This window comes from Dermacentor andersoni, chromosome 10, assembly GCF_023375885.2.
Source record: "Dermacentor andersoni chromosome 10, qqDerAnde1_hic_scaffold, whole genome shotgun sequence".
Taxonomy (NCBI): Eukaryota; Metazoa; Arthropoda; class Arachnida; order Ixodida; family Ixodidae; genus Dermacentor; species Dermacentor andersoni.
The window spans coordinates 23,493,698-23,521,383 of record NC_092823.1 but is presented as its reverse complement, the minus strand read 5'-3'; the positions used below and the strand labels follow the sequence as shown (position 1 = coordinate 23,521,383).

The 27,686-nt window shown below is 47.2% G+C and overlaps 1 protein-coding gene across 1 annotated transcript; it reads left to right on the top strand.

Moving 5' to 3' along the window:
- The first annotated feature begins 5,192 nt into the window (after window positions 1–5,192).
- LOC126519213 (uncharacterized) lies at window positions 5,193–9,254 on the top strand. The gene is made up of 3 exons (XM_055065175.2): window positions 5,193–5,200; window positions 6,436–6,592; window positions 8,538–9,254. Exons 1-3 carry the CDS (start codon window positions 5,193–5,195, stop codon window positions 9,171–9,173), a joined length of 801 nt encoding a protein of 266 aa, XP_054921150.1. The 3' UTR covers window positions 9,174–9,254.
- Window positions 9,255–27,686: the final 18,432 nt, after the last annotated feature.

Here is a 27,686-nt window from a genome sequence, read left to right as displayed (position 1 = left end):
ACTTCCTGTGAGCTTTCCTCCTGTGGAGCCAAGATGCAGCTGCACTAGGGATCTGGCGATGAGGTTCTCCGTGCAGCGGATCGTTGCGCTGTGAAAATGTGTCCTTGTAACATGGAAGACCACTGCTAGTACTAATCAATATACCTTTATGTAGCCATATATTAATTTATGAATACTGAATACCTTTTTATGCAAATAGGCTAGAACTCTCAGCTGTAGTCCCTTCGCAACTACCCAGTGTTTTTTAATCGCACCATACGCTTCAAATCACCTGGCTGTGATAAATGGAATTCCACCTCTATAGTTGTGTTACCTTTTAGAGACTACTTTTACGATATGACACATGACAGTTGAACTGGCAGATTAGTGCATTAATACAATTTTGTAATAAGCATATAATTGCCACATATCGAAACAGTTCAAAAGCACATGTACTTTATGGAAAAACCAACAGTAACCTGTCTTCATAGCCAATTGTATTCAAACTATCTCACGAGATAAAGTACTATTGTACAATCTTGCTTCACAAAGCGTAAAGAATGTGTTTCAGAAAAATACAACCTGGAAGGCCAATTTAACTTTGGGGGGAGGGGCGAGGTGCTAATATGGTGGTTTGCATAAAGCACCAACCTGGGTCACTTTGTTGCAACATCTGCCGCAACTTAACTAGTTTATTATAATTTATTAGCACATCGAACAATGCAACTATCATTCAAGTAGTGCTGCATCTCGAAATGTCTGAACTGAGGCACAATTTCGATGTCTGACTCATTAAAGCTTTATGATGCTAAAGAAATACTCAGAATGGTCATAACTGAAGTGGGCTTAATTTAATTTATCTTATTGGGATCACGGTTACGTTACACAACATCTCTGAAGTACCCGAATGTCTGTTGCAGTGTCCATATATCAATTGTTGTGACCGACTAATGAGATCTGAAAAATTATTGCGTATTTTCCCGTGCGGATGATTGACGTGTACAATCATATTGCTACAAGTTTGTGGGCGTAAGGCATGAGAAATATGAATTTTCCACTGACCTGTCAGTCAAGAATAAGCTACGTCGGCAGTGCATTTGCCTTCAAATGCGAACGTGTCGAAGTCGCGTCCGTGCTTTGTAGAAGTTCCGGATCGTAACGGAAGGCATCACGTGTGAAGTGCCTAACGCAAACGTGTACGTTTTTCCGCGTCTCCGTGGCAGGAAGATTAATGGGCTGTAGCCAAGCAGACCAGAGTGAGTCATCTTGAGGCAGCAAGTATCGAGACTTCAAGGATTTTCTGTCACTGGCTTTGCACCCGATGACATGGCAGGCCGCATCTCGCTTACTCATTCCTCCCAGAAATAGGTGGGCGCTTAGCGTGCTTGGTCGGTGATGCAATCTCAGGGGTAAAAATCACCTCTGTCAAATTTAGCCGAGCGGGAGAAACCGAAGATACAGCCGGCTCCGAGGCAGCCGCACGACTATCGAAACAGTCTAGTAAGTCGCACAAGACTAATCGGAGAACCTGCAGTTACTGTGCTGCAACGTTCGGAGGTAGGCATCGCATAGCGGAGCCTCACCAGGCTGTGCATTTAGTACTGTATGTCTACTGGAGATCCCAATGGCAACCCCACCTTCAGGTTAATTTAGGAGGGCAGATCACTCCTCTTACCCTTGGAAGGTCCCTGCTACTGCCCTTGGGAGGTCGCGTTTGGCACTTTTGCCGCTGCGTGAAAATGACAGCGATCGGAGCGGCGACAGGAGAGGCGTATTGTCAACAACCTTAACTCTGTCGACATTGAAGGTCGTGCGCCTGTGCATGTGCACGTAATATATAGACGTTTTCATGTACTTAGAACACTACTGGAAACAAAAGTGCGCCTAAGGAGTTGACAGTCGACTTCGCGTCGCAGTTCCGACCTTACCGTTGGATCTGCAAATTCACAAGCGCGTCGCTGCGCTCCGTTGAAGTGTGTTCAAGCATTCAAGCTTTATATAATTTGCCAAAAAAAGTGTTTCGCCATAATCCCCAGGTTTCACGAGGCGCCGTTCACCGGCCTTGGTCCCCAAAGGAGTCAGTTGCATATATATATATATATATATATATATATATATATATATATATATATATATATATATATACATATATATGTATGAAGGCTGACTCACACCTGTCTTGTGTGGTATGCCTCACTGATTGCTCTCGTCAATTTTTCACCGTGGGTGCAAACAAATGAACGATCTTAATCTAGCCTGAAGCCCTATCGCGGCAATGCATGGCCAAGTTGGGCGAGCGTTCTGGTCTTTTGAGTGAAACATGGTGATTTCTTTGGCATATATTTGGCACATTTAGTTATGGCCAGTCTTCGCTGTGTAGATTGACATGTGAAAGGAACACAGTACGCTGCCTCTCACATACACCAGACAAAGTTGGTGGTGTCTTTAACCAAACAAACCTCGCTTGGCTGCTCGCCTTTTTCAATTGCTTGCTTAGTTAAAGATGCCACCAAATTTGTCGTATGTCCGTCAGGAGTAGTGCATTATATTCTTTTCATCATCTGTATATTTGGTCAGATGTACATGGCACAGACTGGCTGGTGCCTCAATATGCACCAAGGAGAACACCGTAATTCACTCAAGGGACAGGTATGCCTGTCCCACTCGGCAATTCATTGACATTACTCGTGCTGCGCATCAGATTTAGGTTGTTCTTCTGTTTTGTTCACCTACAGCAACCAATTGACCAACAAAAACAGCGAGGAATACCACATAAAAAATAGGACGTGTCAGTCTGCGCTCATTATGATTGCATGACAAATAGCAATACGCTCTAAATGACATGGAATAGCAGTCACTCTGTAGTTTCTTATTATATTTGTTATGCAAGTACTCTTATGATTTCGTACATTTGTATTGCAACTTGTGCTCTCTTTCTGAAAGAACTGTGCAGTACAAGCGCACATGCAGTGTATATATTTTCTTTAACCCTTCCAGCAAAATAAATGTGGAATCGACAGATTTTGTGCCCTGTGGCCTTTCTTCTGTCCCGTGTTGTATCGCACTCAAAAGTGAAACATCAATATGCACCAACTTTCTCAGTTACTCGTTAGTCAGTGTGCATAAACTTGAAATGTTTTGAGATAGAACATTCTTGCCATTTATGTCACTTCCAGTCAGTATAGTACTACAGCGGCTTTTCATAAACATGCTAATATGTACGGCCTTTATGGTTTATGTAATGATAGCCTCATCGCCCAAGCCATGAGTTGCATAGATACAACCTGTATTTTGGCTATCACTAATTGCTCGGAGGGTGATCGGAGGCGGATACTAGAAGCACTCTCATTCTGCTTGGCTAGCTCAATCTGTACCGCAAAATAACTTTCTCTTGGGCGAGTTGGTGTTTGCCGAACGACATGGTGTTGTAGCGCAACAAACTGGAAAAAGAATGAATCTGAAGCACAGAAAGAAGGGAAAGAAAGACGGTGGTACACTCAAAACGGTTTATTAGGCACAACCCTTGCTGCATATATACCGCGCATGCTCTCGACATCAGGGGCAGCAAACAACGAGGGACAGGTCATCTTGTTTGCGTAAAACTTAAAAATTTCATTTCCGCATCTTATAATGAAACAGATGTATGACTAACACATGCTTGACTACTGATAGGAATGTGATATGCCTCTAGCAGTTACCGCGCGTTTTTATTCCTACTCCTGCCTAGTATGCCACATTTCCTCGTTCGGTTATTACCTAGGTGGAAGAAACCTTGCTACTCAAATGTAGCAATTATCCCTAGGGGAGTGAGGTAGGTGAGCAGGATTCCTGAAGAAAGGCTCAGGTGGTACCTTATTACCAGAGGGTGAGCCACACCCTCAAGAAGGTGGTGAACAGGTATGGGGTACCCGCAGTGTTTTCCGCCCCGAACAAACTATGTCGCCTATGCCCACGAATCATGGGATGTGCAGTGCAAACGTACGAATTAAAACACGCAAAACGCTACGTGGAAAAATGTTCCACTGCTGTGGTTAGCCCCAAACAGCTAAGTTAGGGGAAAACCTACATCGGACAAAGTGGTCGTTGTGTGAACGAACGAATGAGGGAACACGCAAACGCTTCAAAAATAGATATGAACACCTATCTCTCTGCGCAGTGCAGATCGTGCTGGTGTAAGCCATGTTTGTCTGAGGTGAGAATCCTAAGTAGGAGTAGAGATAAAACTGCTTGGGAACTGCTAGAGGCATGCCATGTATTTATCAGTGGTGAAGCATGTGTTAGTCAAACACCTGTTTTGTTATAAGATGCGAAAAGAAATTGTTGGGCTGGACGCGAGCAAGATGACCTGTCACTTGCTCATTGCTGCCCCTGATGTCGAGAGTGTGCACGGTATATCTGTAGCAATCTTTGTGTCTAATATACTGTTGGGATTGTAGTGCTGTCTTTCTTTCCCTTCTATCCGTCCTTTAGAATCTTGCTTTTTCCAGTTTTTGCGCTACAACACCATGTCGTACAAGCTGTACCACTTTCTGCACTTCACAAAACTAAAAGTGTCGACTTGGCCTCACTGAACCTGCTTATGTATTGCTTCTGCAGTGTCTTTAAAGAATATTTTCAAATAGAGGGCAGCCATATATTTTGTGTACAGGCTCTACACTAATGCCACCGTACGTACCTGCTCTTTCTGGTTACATTTATCGCACAGTCAGACATACTTCTTTTTGCTGCCAGCACTTAGGGACATAAAACCAATGGTCCATTGCACAAACAATACAAATGCGTCAGAAATGCTTGATATCAGATTTATCAGGTAGGTTCCGGTAACAAAGCAAATTACCTTCTTTAATAAGAATGTTTTACGGACTGTGTGGGAATACAACCTGGGGTGTAAAACAAGGACACTTCCGTGATGCCACAGCTGCTCTTTGGTTCTAACTGTCTTAAAGGGACAGAGAACCGCTGAGAACATAAGATAACCCCGCTGGTGGAACTATTTCGTGTCATAGCAGCTAAAACGAACCATGCTTTTCCCATTAAACATGGATTTATATTTTACTTCATCACCAAATGTCACGAAAAATGAAATTTGGCTCTTCACGCGGCAAGAACCTGCTGCATAGGAGTCTACCATGTGACCTACTAGTGCACTGGTCTTAATAGAAGTATTAAAGTGCCGTTTACTTTTTATTTTTATAAGAATTTACTGACTTACAATGCGCAGGTAAGCCTTCGTTCGCAGTGAGCAGAGAAAGGGTGCTGCTTTCGCTTTCGTTTTCAATGAGTTGGCTTATCTGTCGACAGAACGACGACAGGGGTAGCCAGCCATGACGTAGGCGCATACTTGGATAAAGATGCGCTACAAATATAAGAAATGCCTGTGCAACAACGTGAGCTTATTGTATCAGCTTTTTATATTTAAACGTGGCAGAAAAGGTCAAAATGTAGGTGGTTACTCGCAGTTACACTAACTCCTGTGAAAGAAGCACGATGGGTGGCTTTAACAGTTTACGAGGCGGGCTGTATACATCGCTCTCACTTCACAGCGTTGGTGGAGGAGGGTCTCATTTTTTTAGAGGCTGCTCAGATCTAAAAATTCTGCTTGCTAAATATACATGTGCTTTTGGAAGTAACTGCTGCAGATGTAAACACTACCGAGGGTGAGCTTTGCATTACGCCATCAAGAACTAGGTGCGTAAAAATCGGTTGTCATTCTTTTTAAGGTGTGTCTAGTACCTGTGCCATTTTGCGCAAGTCGCATTGTAGCGATATAGTTCACTAAAGGGGTTTCACGATCCCGCATGTAAGCAGTCTTAATATGTCTCTGCCCTCTTTTACTGGAGGTAAACCTAGGAAATGTATACATTAACAAGGAGGAATTGGACCTGCTCCAGTGCTATGGCCGGGACTCGCTGTTCTGCAAGGAACTGGCGAAACTGGTGTGGGGAGTCCAGGCATTCAGGATAGGAGTGTCACATATAAGAGGGAAGATAAAATAAAATGGTAGACGAAGAAAGGTTTCAAGATGACGACGAGGAGGGCGTTAGGAATGACGTGGATTAACCGAAGACGAAAGAAGATGAAGAAGAAGTTCTCAGTGATGTGACAAGAGATGATTGGTTGAGAAGTATCCGGTGAGATGGAAAGCGATGATTGGTGGAGAAGAGAAGAAGACGAAGAGAAGGATTACGTGGAATAACAAGAAAGCTGTAAAAGAGCGAGGAAGGGCGAGACACGAGGGGGAAGAAGAAAGCAGCGGAGACTCGGCGGGTCAGGGACGGTTCGACCGGAAGAGAGCGACGCCGGCTACTGCTCCGGCGTGCTCGTGTTCTACGGCTTTGCACCGCAGACGTCCTGCCGTTCCTGAGCCCGTTCCGGGGAGTCCACGGAGGACGCCACCAGCTGCTACGGCCAGGGGTGTCTCTACCGCTGTTGCCACTCTTCCGGGTGGTGCCCCAGCGCCAACATCATCGGCCACACCTCCACGGGCGCTTGGGCCGGGAGCGTGTACGACGCAGCCGACAACGCTGCCAGCGACGCCAGCCCTGGAACGTCAAACGCCACTCCGACGTCGGCCAAGGGACCGACACCACACCTCACCCGCGTCGAACCAGACGTGAGCACGAACGCCAACTACTATCAGTAGAACGCTAGTGTAGTGTTACTGGGACGTGTGTACTGGCAGTCTTTGTATCTTGTGTGTTAGTTTTGTTAGGTTTGTGTGCTGCTATTGGTGTCGCGTGGGTTGTATTAAATGTGAGTCTGTGTATATCTACACTGACTCACGCGCGGCCGTCAGGGCTTTCGCTTCGGGAATGGTTGCGAGACAGGTGGAGGCGATTCTGAAAAACAAGTTCAGAACTAATTGTGACCCCGTGCATTATATTATATGGTTCCCAGCTCACATGGGCGACAACGTGCTGCCGGACCGCCCGAACCCCAATGAAATTGCTCACCGCCGTGCGGGAGAATTAACGTGCCGCGACGGCGATGGGGCTACATTGGATTCGGAGGAGCTCGGCCACAGCGACCTCTTATTAACCTTTCACGAGATCGTCTCCCATTATAAAGAGGAACGCAGGCGCTTCCCGCCTCCACATCCAAATCTATGCAGATCACAATCGATCACGCTTAGGATGCTTCAGGCGAGGTCATATCCCTCGCGAGGTTTCTTAAGCAGGATTTATCCAGAAATTGACCCACAGTGCCCGGATTGTGGGGAGGTTAGCACTCTACCTCATATGCTCTGGCAGTGTCCTGCGTTACGGGATACGTCCCTCACCAGCGAACGGGACTGGGACGAGGCCATATCTAGTACGCAACTCAAGCTCCAGTCCATGGCCGTCCAGAGGGCCCGTGAAAGAGCGGAGAGGCTTGGCCTCCCGATTCCGACATGGGAACAGCCAGCGGCGAGCCGGGGGCCCCAACGGGTCTCCACCGGCTAGTCCCTCAGGACCTCATTAAAAGTTCATTGTCTGTCTGTCTGTGTGGGCACACCTGTTGCCCCGTCCATTCTTTCGGCCAGAGTGTTCTCCGGAGGAGATCCGTGACAAAGACAAGTGGCGAGGCTGCCAGGATTCATTTCCGTGTTTCTTTTTGCTTTGTCCCGGACTTTCCGATCTCTCGACGGCAGAAAGTATGGATTTGGCAAAAACGCTAGAACTTGCGCTCAAGCTAGGGCTAAGCAAGGAAGAGGCGATGCGTCTCTGGGACGAGAAGAAAGAAGAAGCAAAAAGGAAGAGAGAGGAAAGGGCGCAAGCACGCGCAGACACTCGCGAGGCAGAAGAGCGAGAGGCTAGAAGAGCTCGCGAGGCAGAAGAGCAGGAGAAAAGAAGGATAGAACGTGAGAAGCAGTTCCTTTTGTGGAAACAGGCGCATATCGCAGGAGGCTATGAGGGGATCACGGGCGATGATGAGCGTTTCTTAGCGGGTACCGAATCTCTTAGACCGGCCAGGGTTTGTCCAAGAAAGTCAATGGCTCCTTTTGATGACAAAGGAGATGATGTGGACGCGTATCTGCAACGATTCGAGCGGATAGCTCTGGGGCAAGACCAATCTGCATTCGTTTTCGACTCTCGGGCAGAGCTTGTCACACCACCTGAAGTTCCACATCTGAAAGGAGAGCAAACGCCGCTGGGAAATGAGGTGGTGAATTTAGCACCCAAGTCAAAATAGCAATGCCCGTGGTGGTTCGGCAAATAGGGGACCGTCCTGTATTGGTGCTTAGAGACAGCAGAGCCAACACAGCTTCTCCTAACAGCTTTGGTTAGGAGAAGCCTGGTGAAGGACGAGGAGCTTACATGGCAAACGTCGGCCCTCACTCTCGCAGATAGGAGAGTAGGGTACCTTCCTGAAGCCAGGATTCTAGTGTCCACACGATATTATACTGGACAGGTAGTGGCAAAATGCGTAGAGCAACCCATCTACGATCTCAACGTGGGAAACATTACGGGTGCAAGAAGTGTTGAGGACCTCGATCCTGAGTGGAGGATGCTCGACGTTGAAGAAAACCCAAAAAAGGAAATGCCCACAACAGCTCAGGTGTGTGGTGGGGCAGTCAGTTTCTCGTCGGCAGTGGAGACAAGAGAACAAGCGACAGGCAGAGCAACGCAGCGTTTGGAAAGAATGTGGGTAAGGAGAAGAAGTCCAAAGACAATAAGAGCAAGAGCAAAGACAAGTCCAAAGAGAAGAAGAGCAAGAGCAAGGACAAGTCCAAAGACAAGAAGAGTAACAGCAAAGACAAGAAAAGCAAAGGCAAGGATAGTAAAGAGAAGAAGAAAAAGAATGGTTTCTGTCCCTGGCTAAGCAGCAAAAGCAGCAAGAGTAGCAAGAGCACCAAAGAGAAAGGGGGAGGCAAGTGCAAGTCCAAGAAGGCCAAAAAAGGCTCCTCTAAGGAAGGCAGATCGAGATCCAGAAGCAAGGAGAAGCCTGGCAAGGCAAAGTCCAGCAAGGAGAAGGTGGGCAAAGGAAGCAAGAAGGCGGACAAAGGCAGTAAGGAGAAGGCGAGCAAAAAGCGGGGCTCCAAGAGGCACAGCAAGGAAAAGAGCAGCAAGGAGAAAGGCAACAAGGATAAGCAAAGTAAAGAAAAGGAACAAAGCAAGGAGAAAAACAAGGATAAGCACGGAAGCAAGGAAAAGCATAGCAAAGAGAAGCGGAGTAAGGACTGCAGTAAATCCAGTTTGGCCTTGCAAGAATAATCATTTCAGGTGGAATATGTTCAAGGCAGGGATAACGTTGGAGCGGACTTCATGAGTAGAGCCACCTGAACAGCTCTAGGTATCTCTGGGATGTATCTTGTTGTTGCTGCTATGCTATGTATCTCTGGGATGTATCGTGTTGTTGGTGGTGTTGTGCTTGTTACGTGATTATACAAAGGAGTGTGTTGTGGACATTAACATGTTTATTAAGGACACCGTGTGGACAATTGCATTGTTCTGAAAACGCAGTTTGGTTGTGGACATTAACATGTTTAGGACACTGTATGGACAATGGCAGTGATGTGTTAGTGGTGTGCTTTTGGTGTGTGCTGGTCATCTGCGTGGTGTTGTGTGGTGTTCTGGGGCCAGAATTGCCACAGAATATAGTCGGCTGGCTGGATGGCTTGAAGAGGACGACGACGTGAGCAGTTTTTCAGGGAAAAACTCTTCAGGCCCTTGTCACATATAAGAGGGAAGATAAAATAAAATGGTAGACGAAGAAAGGTTTCAAGAAGACGACGAGGAGGGCGTTAGGAATGACGTGGATTAATCGAAGACGAAAGAAGATGAAGAAGAAGTTCTCAGTGATGTGACAAGAGATGATTGGTTGAGAAGTATCCGGTGAGATGGAAAGCGATGATTGGTGGAGAAGAGAAGAAGACGAAGAGAAGGATTACGTGGACTAACAATGGATGGATGTCTGTTGTTTAGTGGCGCAAGGGCCAGGTGTGGCCAAAGAGCGCCATGACTGATAAGGCTGTGTTAAGCGCTGATTGGTGAGTAACATGGCTGTAAAGTGGCCTAAAATTAATCGCTATTGTAGGAGCATAAACCGATATATAGGTATAAAATTATGACAGTGATACGTGGAGTGGTCTCTGGGTATAGCACGAGGGACAAGTGATCATGGGGCTAAAATGCATGAATATGGATATAGCACATATGTCTCCTTAAAGCCTTTGAGCCCAAAGGCTGGGAGGCAGGTGCTTTCTTTTAATGCAGCTACCGCAGCAGAAACCTCTGTTAAGAGGCTGTGCTACGGATTTCCTGGAGCTATAATATGAAAACTATGTACAGCTTTTAAAAATTGAAACAATGATTGATGTTTAAAGAGAGGTTCCATACCTATAATCATTTGGGGATGAAGTGGAATTTGTTGCCGGTGAGGTAATGGGAAATGCTTTTCCCTATTTGCATCTAATTCTCTGCATTGCATCAGGATGTGAACCACGGTAAGTGGCTCACCACATTTATCACACGTGGGTGGATCACCACCTGACAAGAGGTATGCGTGTGTACTGTATGTGTGTCCTATTCTAAGTCTGCAAAGTGTTACTTCCGTGCGGCGGTTCTTTGATACCGGCGGCCAGTTACCAAGATACGGCTTGATAACATGTAGCCCTTAGCTTTTTTCTTATTGAGGGCTTGAGGTCCATTACAGGGACAGTCGTGGAAGTGTCTGCAGCGTTCGTGTGGACGGATGTGGCTAGCTGGTCAGCCAACACGTTTCCTTCAATCTCGCGGTGCCCCGGCACCCAGCATAATACGATATGCTGCCTGGACGCATAGGCGGTGCATAATGCTGAATAGAGAGATACAATTATAGCATTTTGATATTTCTTCACAGTTTTCAATGCGTTTACGACGCTCAAACAGTCTGTATATATAACTGCCTTTGGGATATTTAGTTCTTTAATGTGTTTAACGGCAGCCAATATGGCGTAGGCCTCTGCTGTAAAGATACTTGTGCTCGTGTGCAGAACACCGGTATCCGAAAAGGATGGATCGACTGCTGCGTAAGATACGCCAGAATTACACTTTGATGCGTCTGTAAAGAATTCAGGACAGGAGTATTTGTGTTGTAATTCCAGGAAGTAGTTTCGTATATGAGCGAGAGGAGCGCGCTTTGTAACAGTTATGAAGGATGTATCACACTCTATTTGTTGCCACTGCCACGGTGGTGGCCGTATAGCAGGGGACATAAGGTGGTATTCAAGCAGGGGAACCCTTGTTTCTTCAGCTGTGTCTCTAACACGCAGTGAAAAAGGTTGTGCGACTGTGGGTCGGTTGCGAAAAAGTTGAGAACTGTACAAATCATTTATAGTGGAATACGCGGGGTGCTCACTGTTTGCGTTCACTCTCAGAAAATACATGAAAGACGAGTATGTTCTCTGCAGATTAAGAGACCACTCATCCGATTCAACGTACAGGCTTTCCACTGGGCTTGTTCTAAAGGCGCCTGTGGACAGGCGAATTCCTAAGTGGTGGACAGGGTCTAGCATCTTTAGTGCAGTTGGAGTAGCCGACTGGTAAACTATGGCTCCATAGTCTAGTCGTGTGCGTATAAGGCTTTTATACAAGTTTATGAGGCATTTTCTATCACTGCCCCAGGTTGTGCGTGAGAGAACCTTTAAGATATTCATTGTTTTCATACATTTGTTTTTAAGATGCTTTATGTGCTGTATAAAAGTTAATTTCGCGTCTAAAAATATGCCTAGAAATTTATGTTCCCTGTTTACAGGCAGACGCGCATCATGCAACACAATTTCAGGATCAGGATGCAGGCCTCTTTTTCTAGAGAAAACGACACAGGTGCTTTTTTGTGGGTTCAGTCTGAACCCGTTCTCATCAGCCCATTTGGAGACCTTGTTAAGACCAAGCTGGACCTGTCGCTCACAGATTGCGAGAGAACTTGACTGAAAACCTATCTGCACATCGTCAACATATGTTGAATAAAAGATGTTATGTGGTATGTGTAGACTGAGAGAATTCATTTTTACTATAAATAGCGTGCAGCTGAGCACCCCGCCCTGCGGCACTCCAGTCTCCTGTACAAATTTCCGTGACAAGACATTGCCCACTCGAACACGGAATGTGCGATTAGCCAGATAACTTTTGATAACATTGAACATATTACCACGTATACCTAAGTGTGAGAGGTCTCTCAATATCCCAAACCGCCACGTAGTATCATAAGCTTTCTCCATATCAACGAATACAGATAAGAAAAACTGCTTATGGACAAAAGCTTCACGGATACGTGCCTCGATGCGTATAAGCTGGTCACTGGTAGATCGACCCTCCCGAAACCCGCACTGGTATGGGTCGAGCAAATTGTTTGATTCGAGGAAGTGTAGTAGGCGACAGTTAATCATTTTTTCGAAAACTTTGCAGAGGCAAATTGTTAATGCTATGGGTCTGTAGCTTGACACAGAGGAAGGATCCTTTCCTTGCTTTAGAATTGGAATTACAATGGCCTCCTTCCAAACAGAGGGGATCTCGCCGGAAAACCATATAACGTTGTAAAGGTAAAGGAGGGTTTTCTGTGTTTCGGATGGTAGTTGTTTTAACATATCATATATTACGCGGTCTGAACCTGGGGCGGATGTATTACAACAGTTAAGTGCTGCCTGCAGTTCTGCTATGCAGAATGGTTCATTGTACGCCGCACTTTTAGCAGATTTTGTTTCTAACTTTTGCTGTTCTATTTGCGTTTTGTACTTTAGGAAGGTTTCGGAGTAGTGTGAGGAGCTCGATATGTATTCAAAGTGTGCTCCAAGAAGGTTGGCTTGATCTTCAAGGCTTTCTCCGTGGCTATTTACTAGAGGTAAGGAATATGTTTGTTGCCCATTAACTTTCTTCACTCTATTTCAGACTTTTCTCTCATCTGTATAGGAGTTTATGCTTGATATGAAGTTTGCCCAACTCTCTCGTCTTGCTTGTCGGCGCGTTCTCCTTGCCTGGGATTTGACATGTTTAAAGTTTTCCAGGTTTTCAGCTGTTGGAGAATCGCGAAATATCGCCCACGCTTTGTTCTGGTTCCTCCGTGCTTGCCTGCATGCATCGTTCCACCAGGGAACACGCCGCTTGGAACCCATGCCGCTCGTTTGTGTAATACATTTACAGGCGGCATCCAGTATAAAAGCTGTAAAATATGCAACAGCGTCATCTATGGTTATACCGGACATCTCAGACCAGGTCATGTGTGTAAGAGTTCGGTACTGTTCCCAATCGGCTGAGTCAACCTTCCACCGAGGGACCTGCGGGGGAAGTTGATCTTGTTTCGGCGTAGTTAGGATTATTGGGAAGTGGTCACTCCCATACGGGTTGTTAAGCACATTCCATTTAAAATAGGGTAAAAGCGTCGGCGATAAAATGCTAAGATCTATGGCAGAGTATGACTTGTTGGCTAGGTTAAAATATTTGGGCTCCTTCGTGTTCAAGAGACATGTTCCGGAGGAAAAAAGCACCTGTTCAATGACGCGACCTCGCGCATCACAGCGTGAATCGCCCCACAAACTACTGTGTGCATTAAAATCACCGAGAATCATATAGGGCTCCGGGAGCTCATCTATTAATGATTCTAAGTCGCGTCTGTGAAGCTGATAATGTGGTGGTATGTACAAAGAGCAGATGGTAATGAGTTTATTTAAAAGTACGGCTCGAACGGCCACGGCCTCAAGGGCCGTTTGGAGCTTCAGATGCTGACACGCTACACTTCTATCAGCAATGATGGCTACACCGCCAGATGATGCGACAGCATCCTCGCGGTCTTTCCGGAAAGTCATGTATTGTCGAAGGAAGTTAGTATGCTTGGAAGTTAGGTGGGTTTCTTGCACACACAGCACTTTAGGTTTAAACTTACAGAGAATTTCTTGGATGTCTTGTAGGTTTCTTAATAATCCTCTGATATTCCACTGTATGATGTCATCCATGTTAAAAGAAATTGTGCTGTGTGTCTCAAGAGAGAGGAAAATGACATTACTTTACAGGGCCTTTGTTAGGCCCTGTAATTGGTGTTTTGTCCTTTTTGGAGCGGTCAAGAGAACCTCGCCGCTCCTTCGGCGCTACCTGCGCCGTTTGGCTTGGACTGGTGTCCATGGCCTCTTGCGAGGCAGGGGACACCCGCTCCAGAGAGCGATGTGTGCGTCGTGTAGACTTCGTCTCAAGCGACGGAGTCTTCGTCCCCACGGGTCCGGAGGTCGACAGGACCCCTGTGGCCTCTGCGGTGCCCTGGCTGCTGCCGGAGCTTGAAGAGGCCACTGGTGTGGACACTTTGAGAGATGGCAGGGCAGCGTTGGCTGCTCCCACCGTAGGGGCGGGTGGCGTTAGCCTCGGCACGCTAGGCGTGATCCGGGCTGCCGCCAGAGGCCGTTGTGGTGCCGCCCCCCGTTGCACCACTTCAGCGAAAGATGTTTTCAGTGAAAATAACGAAGAGACCCTTTGTCGTGCTTCACGGAATGTTATGTTCTCCTTAAATTTTACTGTAATTATTTCTTTTTCTCTCTTCCAGGCTGGACAAGCTCTGGAGTACGCAGGGTGACTGCCGTCGCAGTTCGTACAATGTACCTCATCATTATTGCAGTCGTCAGCAGAGTGACCGGTTGCGCCGCACTTTGCGCACATAAGCTGTCCTCGGCAGCTCTGGGATGCGTGACCAAATCTCTGACATTTGAAGCAACGTCGCGGGTTAGGAATATAGGGTCGAACATGCAGTTTTACATAGCCGGTTTCAAGAGACTCGGGTAAAGTAGTTGAACTGAAAGTGAGTATTAAATGCTTCGTTGGGATTTCGTTGTCATTCCGTCTGCTTTTGATGCGCTGCACATGGATTACGCCTTGGTCCTTCCATCCATCCAGGAGTTCTTCTTCATTCAGTGTCATTAGGTCTTCATCTGAAACTACGCCTTTGACTGTGTTCATAGTTCGATGTGCGCTGACAGAAACAGGGATGTTACCAAATGCTACGAGGTGTGCAAGTCTGTTGTATTGTTCCTTGTCCTTTAGTTCGAGGAGCAAATCCCCACTTGCCATCTTTGTTACTTTGTAACCAGCTCCAATGGTCTCTTTTAGGCACTTGGCGACAAGAAATGGTGAAATTACTCTAGCTTTAGTAGATAACTGTTCACAGTGAAGTACGTGGAATTTCGGGAAAGTTTCTTTGTTTTTCGGAATGAATAGCGAGGTTGCGTCGGTGCGTACCCTTTTCGAGGCACGATCGGGTGAAAACGGGTTCGAGGATCCCATGGAAAAAAGTAAGTTGTTCGGCAACGGCGTCTGCCACCCACCACGGAGCAGAACAAGGGGACGTGGCAGAACATGTAAACAAGTCTGCACAGCGCCAGCAGTATGCCGTTACTATAACCCAATATGGTATACCCAAGGTAGGACAGCCACACCAGGTTAACCCTTGCCGCCAAGAAAACTCGAAGTGAATGGAAAAGATGAGAAGACAGGAAAGATGAAAAGGGGAAGAGAAAGACGAAGATGAGGGTAGAGAGAGACAGGAAATGGCGACTGCCGGTTTCCTCCAGGTGGGTCAGTCTGGAGGTGCCGTCTATGTGAAGCAGAGGCCGAAGAGGTGTGTTGCCTCCGCCGGGGGGCCTTAAAGGTCCTAACACCCGGCATCGGCTCAACCTCCAGGATCCCCCTTTCCCCAGACACGGCTAAGCCGCGCACGGCTACACGCGGGAAGGTCCAACCCTCGTGTGCTCGGGTACGTGGTGTCGCAACACACCAAACGCCTGCTGACGCAGACGCCCCTGCGGGGTACGTGGACTAACAAGAAAGCTATAGAAGAGCGAGGAAGGGCGAGACACGAGGGGGAAGAAGACAGCAGCGGAGACTCGGCGGGTCAGGGACGGTTCGACCGGAAGAGAGCGACGCCGGCTACTGCTCCGGCGTGCTCGTGTACTACGGCTTTGCACCGCAGACATCCTGCCGTTCCTGAGCCCGTTCCGGGGAGTCCACGGAGGACGCCACCACCTGCTACGGCCAGGGGTGTCTCTACCGCTGTTGCCACTCTTCCGGGTGGTGCCCCAGCGCCAACATCATCGGCCACACCTCCACGGGCGCTTGGACCGGGAGCGTGTACGACGCAGCCGACAACGCTGCCAGCGAAGCCAGCCCTAGAACGTCGAACGCCACTCCGACGTCGGCTACGGGACCCACACCACACCTCATCCGCGTCGAACCAGACGTGAGCACGAACGCTAACCACTATCAGTAGAACGCTAGTGTAGTGTTACTGGGTCGTGTGTACTGATAGTCTTTGTATCTTGTGTGTTAGTTTTGTTAGGTTTGTGTGCTGCTGTTCGTGTCGCGTGGGTTGTATTAAATGTGCATCTGTGTGGGCACACCTGTCGCCCCGTCCATTCTTTCGGCCAGAGTGTTCTCCGGAGGAGATCCGTGACAAGGAGCATCACAGAGGGTCCTTGTCGGCGGTTCCTGAAAGACGGCAATGCCCTCGAGAAGCCGGCATTGAGCCTCCGTAAATTGTAAGCTGTGGAAAGTATCACTTACATTCTTTCAAGTTTATTTGTGTAATGTATGTAACATGTATTACATCGAAATGATTAATTTTCCAGCTGCAACCTCGTCAAGTTGAAGTTGAAGGGTCCATTTTTTTTTATCGAAATGAATATTAGGAGAGGTTTGAGCCTTTATGGTGGCACCGGCTACTCCTTGTCACTTTGCAAAGGAAACAAATTTGCGTAAAAAGGGAAAATAGCGACACAAAATATGGCACTCAGTAGAACACTGGATGAATAAAAAAATGTACAGACCAACAGTACATGAGCCGCAATGTTCTGTGCAAATATTCAGTCCGTGTACGCATATATAAAATCAGATATCTTGAACAGCCAAAACACACAACACATGCAATACACTGCAAGTACAGAAAAGAATTATACATATTGCGTAAAAGTTGCGATCACCACATAAACCAATTACGAACCCCGAACAACGTTTATGTTACTCATTTGTTACTCAGTTTATGTTACACTTAATATTTTCCCGAAATGTAGGTGTCCTCTAAAAATTTTCAACACCGAGAAGTGCTCTTTTTTAAAGGCCCGCAGTTGGCCACGGGCCAAGTATCTTTATTAGAGTTTATTATCAAATTGTTGAATATCAACAATTTGCACGCAGTACTCTTCGTTGTGGATCGTATTTCGTGCACTCGAGGAGAAGATGATGCACATCTTCTTCTGGATGGCCACAAGAACACTGCGAACTAGAGACACGTTTCATCCTGTACAAGAAGTGTTTAGAAAATGCACTACCAAGACGCAGGCGATGGACCAATGTTTCAAATTTTCTGTTGTCTCTTAGATTATCCGGCATTGATACCAAAATGGTTTAAAATGTATAGTTACGTTTTGGCTCCCCCACAACAGCCTTGTTGACAATGAAAATAACGGCAGAGCTGGTGGCCTTTTTATGTGCGGTTCAAAACATGATTAAGGCACATGGCATACATAGACGGTAGATTCCCTTTGTTGCGATTAAGAGTGTGTGCCGTGTTTGGATGATTAGGGACTCAAGATAAGGGCATGTAGAATGATTTCGTTGCTTGCAATGACGCGCGATTTTTCCCAGTACGTGACGTAGTTGTGCAATGTTCGGGGAGGGCATTTAATGCAACGTTTCGTTTCTGGACGTCATTCCTGTGCTGTTTAAGGCTTGTTCTGAAGTTGCCGGCTTCTCCGACGTAGACATACCAAAAGTTCGCACATGAAATGATGTACACTACGCCTGTGAACTTGTCGTTTTCGAAAGGGTCTTTCACATGCGCGAGCTCGTCTCTAAGTTTCCGGTAGGAAAGGTGCGCAGCCTGCACGTCATATGACCGCAGAACGCGTCCAAGGGTCTCGCTTATGCCAGGGACGTATAGTATCAAGCCCGTTTTTTGGGAGTCCAGGGTGGGTGGGTACTGCGCAAGTAAGCTGGCACCCTACTGAGTCAATGAAGTACCCAGGGTATCCACAGGCTGTCAATAACTGACGCACAAGGGCATTGTCTACAATGCGGTGTTCCACTGTTGTCCGCACTTCTTTCGCGCAACGAAGAAGAGAACCGGCCACAGACCCGGTTTGCGAAGAAAGGGTGCACGGCTGAGTCGTTGAGGTAACGCCCAGTGTGAGGTTCCTTAACACCTTGTATAACAAGTTTCGCCCTTAGCATTGCACAAGGCTGTCCAAGAACGGCAGTTGGCCGTCAGGTTCCACTGGTACGGTGAACTTAATTGCTGCTTGCCTACTGTTTCTGTCGTGCCTCATAATCAGAAAGTGGTTTTGGCACGTAAAACCCCATAATTGTTTTTTTTACTGTTTCTGTGAGCTGTGAAGTCAAGGTTCTCTCGTTGCACCTGAAGATGACCTACGATGTCGGTGTAAATGACTTAACCTTCAGTTAAACCTTCACATCTACGGCTCACCTAAGCAATTTGCAAGTAGCAATTAAGCTTTAAGTTCACCGTAAAGGTGGAATCTGAAGGCCAACGCCTTTCTTGGACACCTTTGTGCAATGCGAAGAGCGAAATATGTTATTCAAGATGTTTAGAAAGCAAGCGTGCACTGCTAGTTACCTCAACTACACATCGGTGCACCCTGCTTCGCAAAAGAGGTCTGTTGTCGGCTGTCTTCTTCATCGGTTGAAAACGTGGGCACAAGAACGGACGACCGCACCGCAAACAATCCACTTGTGCGGCTATGCACAATGCACTTGTGCGGTTATTGACGGCTTGTGGATACCCTTAGTACTTCATTGACTCAGTAGGTCGCCAGCTGGCTCACGCAGCACCCACCAACCCTGCCCCCCCCCCAAAAAAAAAAAAAAAAAACGGGCTTCGATACCGTACGTCCCCGGCATAAGCGAGACCCTTGCACGCGCTCATCAGTGATACGAGGTGCTGGCTGCGCACGTTCCCTCCCGTAAACTTGAACGCGAGCTCGTGAATGTGAAATACCAGGGCAGCAAGAACAAATCCTGACAGGCTAGCCAATTGTAACGAATTTCAGCGCCTCAGGAATGGACAGCAACACAATTCGAAAACGATAAGCATTTATCCCATTAAACGATTACAACCCAGAACAAATGAAGAGCGAAATAAACTCACACAGCATAAATCCTACACACAAAAAAGATTCGCAATAACTGGTATATACATAAGGAAAACAAACAAGATATTAGCTGTATAATGTTCCTAGTCGGACTAGCCAAGTGACACATAGTGCCTAAGAATTGAATGTTCTTGGCGTTAAAGTAGCGAACGTGGGCACGGCTTGGCGAAAGATGGTAGCCTGCGTAGTTCCAACGCGGTGAAAGCGTCGACCTCCGTTGCGAGCGGCGAGGTTGTAGCCCTCTCAGGAGACTTGCGTGGCACACGACACGGTTAGGACTAGTCGGGCGTTGTGTTGCTGATGTGGTCAGGTGATTGCCTCCGTGGCGCTGGACAGCGGCCGGTTATGGCAGCGTGGGGTTGGATTGGGGTCGCGGAGCACAGCCACGGCGACGTAGTCGGGACTCGGAAACTGGAGCTGTTGGCGGCCAACTTTCGAATGTGCCCTCGTCGTTGCGTGGTCCCTAAATGTGCTGCTTGTCATCTCCAGAGCACAGCTCGAGATGCTACTGCCTTGCTTCTCCTCCATGTCAGCAATGCCCGCGCCTCTGCCTTCCTCCCCTTTTCCTTCATTTTTTTCTCTCTCACACTTCAAGTGCTTCGCGCCTCACGTATGCGTTCTCCGTTTCACTGACCGGCGTCGTCGTCTTCTCCACATTATCGCACATGCTCTGGCAGTGACTCATGACAGTATGTAAAAGGGAAAGCATGGCAGTGAATGCACACAGTTGTCAGTCAGCACTGTGTTCGTGTTTTTTGTTTTAACGCATCTGTTGGTACTGCTCCTTGCCAAGGTAGATTGTTAGAATTATTTGAAAACAGTGCGTACAAATCGGAAAAGTGATAGATACATTGGCTTGAATAGAATCAGACTCTGTTGACTTCAATTACACAAACGGCCTGGAGTGTATTCCTTGAGGTATCCTAGTTTATGGCAGTGTAGATTTTGGAGGCCGTGGAAGTGGCTAATACTTTTCTGCATCCTTCATTGGATGATTCTCGTAAACCACAATTGTAGCAATGTTCTCAGTATATAGTTGACAGCAATGCGTAATGCCGTTTTAATGTAATGTTTAACATGCTTCCTTTTTCTGCTACTAGTCAACATGTTGTTTCATTGCTTATATTTACGTTTTATTGAGTACTTATTTATTTTTTATCTGCAATATCTGTAGTGACATGAGGATTCATTGTGTTACAGCGACACTGTTAAGGCGAGTTTGACCACCGTTGTAGTCTATATTAAATCTAACTTTTATTTATGTCTTTGCAATAAATGCAATGCGATTTAGGCTTTCACCGTCTTACAGCGATGCTGTTAAAGGGAGTTACACTGTGCGGTGGCTACAGTAAATTTAAGTGCAGCAGAGGTTCAAAACCTCGAATTTGTCTTGAAACCTAATTATCAACAATTACAAAATAAATGTTACCTGCATAAACCTTGTTGAATCGATAACTTATTTGTACAGTTCTTTTATAAGTAATTCATAATTTTGTTACTCGCATTTCATTATACTGGCTTTGCGTTAAAAGTCAGCATGGACATTTTATGGCTACTGCCGCAAAAGCAGATGCCAAGACCCTACTAGCTGGCGTGGGGGCTGCCACTAAAACATGCCTTGACGACGCTCAAGACAGCAGCAGTTACTGTGTGCAAGCAAGGCAGTGAGCCAGCAAATAGATCCATTGTTCTTCTAAAGGGCGTGAGAAATCCCTTATAACAGCGTTGCTGTCAGATTGGCATACTTCTCTGAGAGATATTTTTTTACTTTTCATCCCGAGATGTTATGGAACGAAGCTTCAAAAAGTTGTCGTTTCAACAAGTCCACATGGTGTTTCACAATCCAGTCCAGCACTGCCCGTTTTCTGCCTTAATTAATCTTCAAAGTGGGCTCAGACGGCGGTTCTAAGGATATGTAAGCCTTTTTGCACCAGTAGCATTGTCCAGGTGGAATATGCGTTGCTTTGCTGCCTACTTTGCTTTTTCTTTCGGTGCTATTGCGTTAGATAATTTAAGCAAGATGTATGCTTGGAGCTAAGGGCTTGATCGGTAGGTTGCGAAGTGTACACTACTGCCTAGAGTCAGTCGCTGCAAGGAATTGTCATGGGGTGCTACTAATAAAGGGCCACGCACTTTCACCCACTCTTAAACCCGGGGTACAATTCAAAAGCACTTTACTGTCCCTCATGACTCTACCATGTTTGCCTTTCATTGGTAGGGGGAAAAAAGCAAAGCTCAATTTTGCTATAGTTAGTCCACTCTGCCAGCTTTTTACTGTAAAAATGACCCTGTTATTGCCTACCAGAACTGCCGTTTTCCTAATCGCTTAGTTTTGAAGTGCCATAAGTGTTTTGGCGTCTTCCCCGTTCTTGCAGCTTGAACACTTGCCCATGTCAATATAAATGAGTAATGATGTCCTCTTTACTCTTTACCTTTCGTAGTACCACAAAGTCCAGGTTTATCACAGAATGGTCTGTCATTACTGTTATTTCCACAATGACTGTACTGCACCTTGTTTAGGCAGTAGTGGCAGGTTTCCATGTATTTTTGTTGTATTTGATAAGGTCTTAGCTGAAACCTGCAGCTGGATAAGTTGTTTTCGATTCGTACTTCGTGGTTTGTGCAAATAACACATGGACAAGAAAGGCTAAAAAACTAGTGCTTGTGTCGTGCATTTCTTCTATGCCTATGTGCTTATGCAATAAATTTATTTTCCGCAAAGCACTACTTCGCTTATTTTGTTCGCATCTTCCAGCTTGGAAACCAATATATTGTGTATTTCGCAGTGCGCAAATCAATATTGAGAATTCTGAAATCGACATACAAGCTGAGTGACGTAAACAGATTCTCCCATATCTTCCTGCAATACCGCGATCAATATATGAAGGAATACTTCTATGATACCCTGCGAAACGTCCCTCAAAGTAAAAGATGTTTTGTCGTAATTCCCTGCGAAAGCTGCGCCACGGATGTAAACATATAGTCACATAGTTCCCTGCAAAAGCTCGTCATAGGATGCCAACATATTGACATGTGTACTTGTTTATCTTTTCCGAGGGAGCGCTTCTCACGGCCTAACAAATGTTATCGCACAGAGCAGGACGCGCCTGCATATGTCGAAAGTTCCGGAATGTTTTCGATGGTTCCACCCGCTGTCTGCCACCGAACCTTCTGTAATCTGTTTGCATGTATGCGCGACGCCAATAGTGTAGAATTTTGTGGAAGACTCGCGGGTCCCAGTTTTACTCTGGATCATTCGACAATTGACGTATCAAAGCCGACGCGCTTGACCCGCTGATCACTTTTTTGACGATCGCCGAGTGTGTTCACCACTATCGCTGTTATATGAGTGTAGCCTGCTTTTGATGGCACAAGTTTGCCCAATAAAACGCTAGTTTCGTTAATCACAGTTTTGCTGCCTTTTTCACCGTCAATACTACGTGACATTTGGTGTAGGTGCTTTAGGTTCATTTACCGGGTGCCCCCGACAAGCCGTAATCAAAGCCCGGACCGCAAAGACAATACTAACGTCGTACTGGCACATCGAGCAAGCAGCCGGCTACAGCAGCTACCCGCGGAACATGGACGTCTACCAGAGACGACGAACAAGGTCGTCCAAGAAGATCATCCACAGACGATCAAAAAGACAGCCCCAATGACAGCGGCAGCGGCCCCAATAATTCTGCAGCAGCCCAGGGAGCCACCGGCGTTCCGCGGTTCCACTTTCGAGGACCCGCAAACCTGGCTGGAGAGGGTCGCTACGGTTAACAGCTGGAAAAGCGACAACAAGCAGCGGTATGTCTATTTCGCAATGGAAGACGTGGCCAGGACGTGGTTAGAGAATCGAAAAGCCATCTTATCGACGTTGTACCTGTTCCGAACCGCCTTCCTGCAAATATTCACGAGCGTTGTGCGTAAGGACCGCGCCCAAGCGCTACTAGAAACCAGAGTACAGCTTCCCAATGAGACCATAGCGACCTTCACGAAGTAGATTGGCCGTCTTTTCCGGCACGCCAACCGGGAATTGTCTGAGGAAAAAAAAGACCGCCTCCTGATGCGGGGCGACAAGTAAGAATTTTTCAGTGGACTAATTCGCAACCCACCGAAGACCGTAGCTGAATTTTCTAAAGAGGCATCGACGATAGTGAAAACTCTGGAAATTCGCACTCGGTAATATTACCGCCAGGTGCTCACGCCGCAGTGTGCAATCCAAGGACGGGGTTCCGACGAGCTTCGAGAGACCATCAGGGCCATTGGGTGCCAAGAACTGCGCAAGGTCCTGCCTTCGTCACCGCCTGAAGTGGCCTCGGTTCGCGGACATCGTCAAAGAATAGGTTCAGCGATCACTTGGGGTTACTGAAGTGCAACGGCCATCGCCCAAGCTGGAAGCGATAACATACGCCGCCGTCGCCCACCCACAGCGCCCGCGCCAGGGCCCTGTAGCGCCGCAATTCCGTCGTCCACCGCTGCCGCCGCCAGCACGCCCACCTGTCGCCAAGCTCAGCTACTCGAGGAAGACATATTTGGCGGGCTCTGGACCAGCGCCCGCACTGCTACCACTGCGGGGAAGCCGGGCGTGTCTACCGCCGATACCCATACCGCAAAATGGGACTACGAGGGTTCGCAGTCAACGCTCCGCGGCCGCAGCAAGGTGAACGCCCTCGAGATATGGCCGACTACCTCAGCACCACTTAGTGGAGCCCACGACGTCTGTCCCGTTTGCCGTCACCAGTCCGCTACTTGACCCCGCAACACCGACCATACACTGGCCCAGCCCCGGGCCGGTCTGCAATCCCATATCAGGAAAACTAAAAGCAGCAACCTATGGAGGTGCGGTTGCCGTTCGTCGAACTGACGAAGGTTCTCCGCCGCCGATGAAGACGCCGAAGAGACTATCTCGACGACATAACAACGACACGCGGCCATACCGACGAAGTCTGGAAGCGAAGAATACGCCGACTAAAGACGACCTGACGACGCCACGTACCAGCCACAGGTCAACGCGACGCTGCCGTGATCCAGCGCCAAGGCCTAACCTTAACGCAAGACAAAGAGCCACCGACGTCGAGTATGGGCGACGCGAATAGTGTAGAGCTTTGTGGAAGACACGTGGGTGCCAGCAATTACCCTGGAACATCCGATTACTGATGTATAAAAGCCGACTCGCTTGACCCGCTCATCAGATTTTCGACGATCGCCGAGTGTGTTTGCCGCTATCGTTGTTCTTTGAGTGTAGCCTGCTTTTTAGGGCACAAGTTCTCCCAATAAAATGCTAGTTTGGTTATTCACAGTTTTGCTGTCTTCTTCATCGTCACTACTACGTCACAATACACTCCCATAGTTCTCTGCAAAAGCTCCTCGATTCATGTACGCATATGCTCCCATAATTCCCTGCACAAGCTCTTTGATGGAGGTATACATATACTCCCATAGTTCCCTGCAAAAGCTCATCGATGGATGTAAACATATAATCCCATCGTTCCCTGCAAACGTTCACCGATGCATGCAAACGTATACTACCATAAGTCCATCCGAACCCTACGTTCAGTAGGGGAGTAAAATTTTTGCTCCTCCTAACCGGTGTATATTAACCTCCCATCGGGTTATGCGCTAGAGGAGAAGTCATTTACTCCCCTCTAGGATCATTTTTGCTCACAGTGTAGAGTCGCGTGATGCGTTTCTACACTCACAGCGCACATGTGCGAGTATCGCCAAGCGAGGGGCACGCGTCGTCGGTGTAGACGTCCGGGTAGTGATGTGCAACGTGCTGGTGTTTAGATAGCTATGCGTCTGTAACAAGGCTAGCGTTAGCGCCTGTGTCCTGTTTAGTTTGTGGTATTGTCCCGCGAAGGCATTGGTCTGTCAATTCGGGAAAGCCCTGCCGGTGCTCTTTCCTTTCTTATAGTGTATTAATTGATACATTGTGTTACAGGCAAAGCCCTTGTTGCTTTTTTATTCAAGTTGTCTTCAAATACTTCACCTCGTATGTTCCTACAGTTACTCATTCCTAAATGAATAATAATGCGAAAACATTATACGCCCAATTAGCATCGAAACCCGGCGTCAGCTTAGGCCTTTCTGTTGAACCGAAACAGTGGTCACGAAAATTTACAGATTGGTTGAGAGGGTGATGACGTCATCAAGGTCACGCGTCCCCCGATCAACTAATCAGAGGAGGGCTGAATTTTAAATCGCTATTTGTCGAGCGGGTGATGACGCCATGTTAGTCACGTGATCCCAATGGCCAATCTTAGGATGGCGTCAAATATTGAATTGCAATTTTCAAAAGGGTGATCATGCCATTTTATTCATGCGATCCAGAATGGGCCAATCATGGGACGGCACGAAATTTGAAATTGCCATTTATCGAGAGGGCGGTGATTTATTCTTAGTCACATTACCCCTAGTTGGTCGATCACAAGATGGCACCGCATTTGAAATCACAGTTGGTCGAGACCGTGATGACGTCATTACGGTAACGTGATCCCCTACAGCCCAAAGAGAAGACAGCGCCAAATTTGAAGTTATGATTGGTCGACAGGGCGATGACTTCTTCAATCACTTCACCCACAATTGACCAATCAGACGATGGTGGCATATTTCGATTTTGGCATTGTATGAGAGTGGTGACGTAATTAAGGTCACGTGACCCTCAACAGATCACTCAGAAGGTAGCGCAATATTCTCAATTGCCATTGGTCGAGGGTGATGTCATCAAAGTCACGTGACCTGAAGGATATATTAGAGGGCGGCAACGAAATTGAAATAACTATTACTAAATTACTAGATCATATCATTAACGTGACGTGATCTCAGCGGACCGGACCAATCAGAGGACAGTGCCATACTTGAAATGGCAAAATACCCCGAAAATCTGGCAGGAGGCCCACCTCTACGGTTACACTTGATGGTACCAAATACAGCGGTGGACGGGCGGGTTGCCTGCTCGCCAGATAAGCTGCCAGAGCTGTGACGTGAGGCTGAATCATTGCTCTAGAGCTCCCGTAATAATGTGAGGACTCTGCACAAGTTATCACTCTTCCACGATCTGCATAGTTACCAAACCATGAGCTAAACAACAATCAAAGAGGGCGAAACTGGGAGCGCCCCAAAAGGAACCGCTAGAGGAAACGACGAATGTTTCAAACAGCAGGTCTATGTGCGACATAGCCTCCCGACGAATTATCTGCGTGGCATTGAGGATTGATGCAAGTAATGAGGAATCAGAGTTTAATGAGGCATGTGTGTGGAAGATTATCAAATGAATATTTGTATACGTGAACGAGTGAAGGAAGACAGTATGTTATTGCATCTTTTCCGCATCGATCTGAATGATCGCCCTTACATTTTTTTTTCAGACTAGAAACAGTGCCGCGCTGGTTCGTCATCATCATCATCAGCCTGGTTACACCCACTGCAGGGCAAAGGCCTCTACCATACTTCTCCAACAACCCCGGCCATGTACTAATTGTGGCCATGTCGTCCCTGCAAACTTCTTAATCTCATCCGCCCACCTAAATTTCTGCCGCCCCCTGCCACGCTTCCCTTCCCTTGAAACTCGTTGCGTCGTCCTCATTTTAAGTGGAACCCTTTACGTAAGCCTCCAGGTTTCTGCCCCGTAGGTGAGTACTGGTAAGACACAGCTATTATACACTTTTTTCTTGAGGAATAATGGCAACCTGCTGTTCAGGATCTGAGAATGCCTGCCAAACGCACCCCAGCCCATTCTTATTCTTCTGATTACTTCCGTCTCATGATCCGGATCCGCCGTCACTACCTGCCATAAGTAGATGTATTCCCTTACCACTTCCAGTGCCTGGCTACGTATTGTAAATTGCTGTTCTCTTCCGAGCCTACAATGATAGAAATTATTCCTAACAGAACGCAAAACAATAGCATCTTTATACTGAACATATACAGTAACCCATCCAAAAGACGGCAGCGTTTTCTTTCCCTGCTCAAAAAGGCACTCGAGCTCGCCGGCCTGAACCCGCTAATAGTGGGTGGGGACTTCAACGCGCCGTGCCATGCCTGGGGATACGGCCACACCACAACCAAGGGCAAAGAGTTATGGCAGGACTCGCAAGACTCGGAATACACGCTCATCACAGATTCCAGCGCCCCAACGCGTATGGGCAATTCGATTGCAAGAGATACCACACCGGACTTAACAATGATCAAAAACAACGCAGAAACACCCTAGAAGACCTAGGTAGCGAGCAGATGATCATCGAGATCACGATCCCTCGAGCGGGAACCACCCTCAAAGTCAAAAGCTTCAAATGGACAGACTGGGAGAAGTTCCGCAAGCACCGGGATATCAGGCAAGACGACGAGCCAATCGGTGATATTGACAGATGGATCGCGGACCTGACCAAGGATGTCGGGGAGGCCACGCAAACCGTCACTTCCGATTTCCTGACGGAGAAGATGGACAGTCGCCTCGCCCACCTCTGCGAAGCCAGGAAATCCATACAAACCCGATGGCAAGGCCAGCGGCTCAATTGAAAGCTGAGAAAAGAAGATAGCCGACTTAAGCAAACAAATCGACGAGCATTGCAAAATCTTGAGCAAGCAATAGTAGGACGAAGTCTGCAACGCCGCGTAT

Bases quoted from the DNA above. Each gene is read 5' to 3' on its own strand.
- LOC126519213 (XM_055065175.2), top strand. The intron at 6,593-8,537 runs GTGAGCACGAAC...TGGGGCAGTCAG, and splicing joins TCACCCGCGTCGAACCAGAC to TTTCTCGTCGGCAGTGGAGA.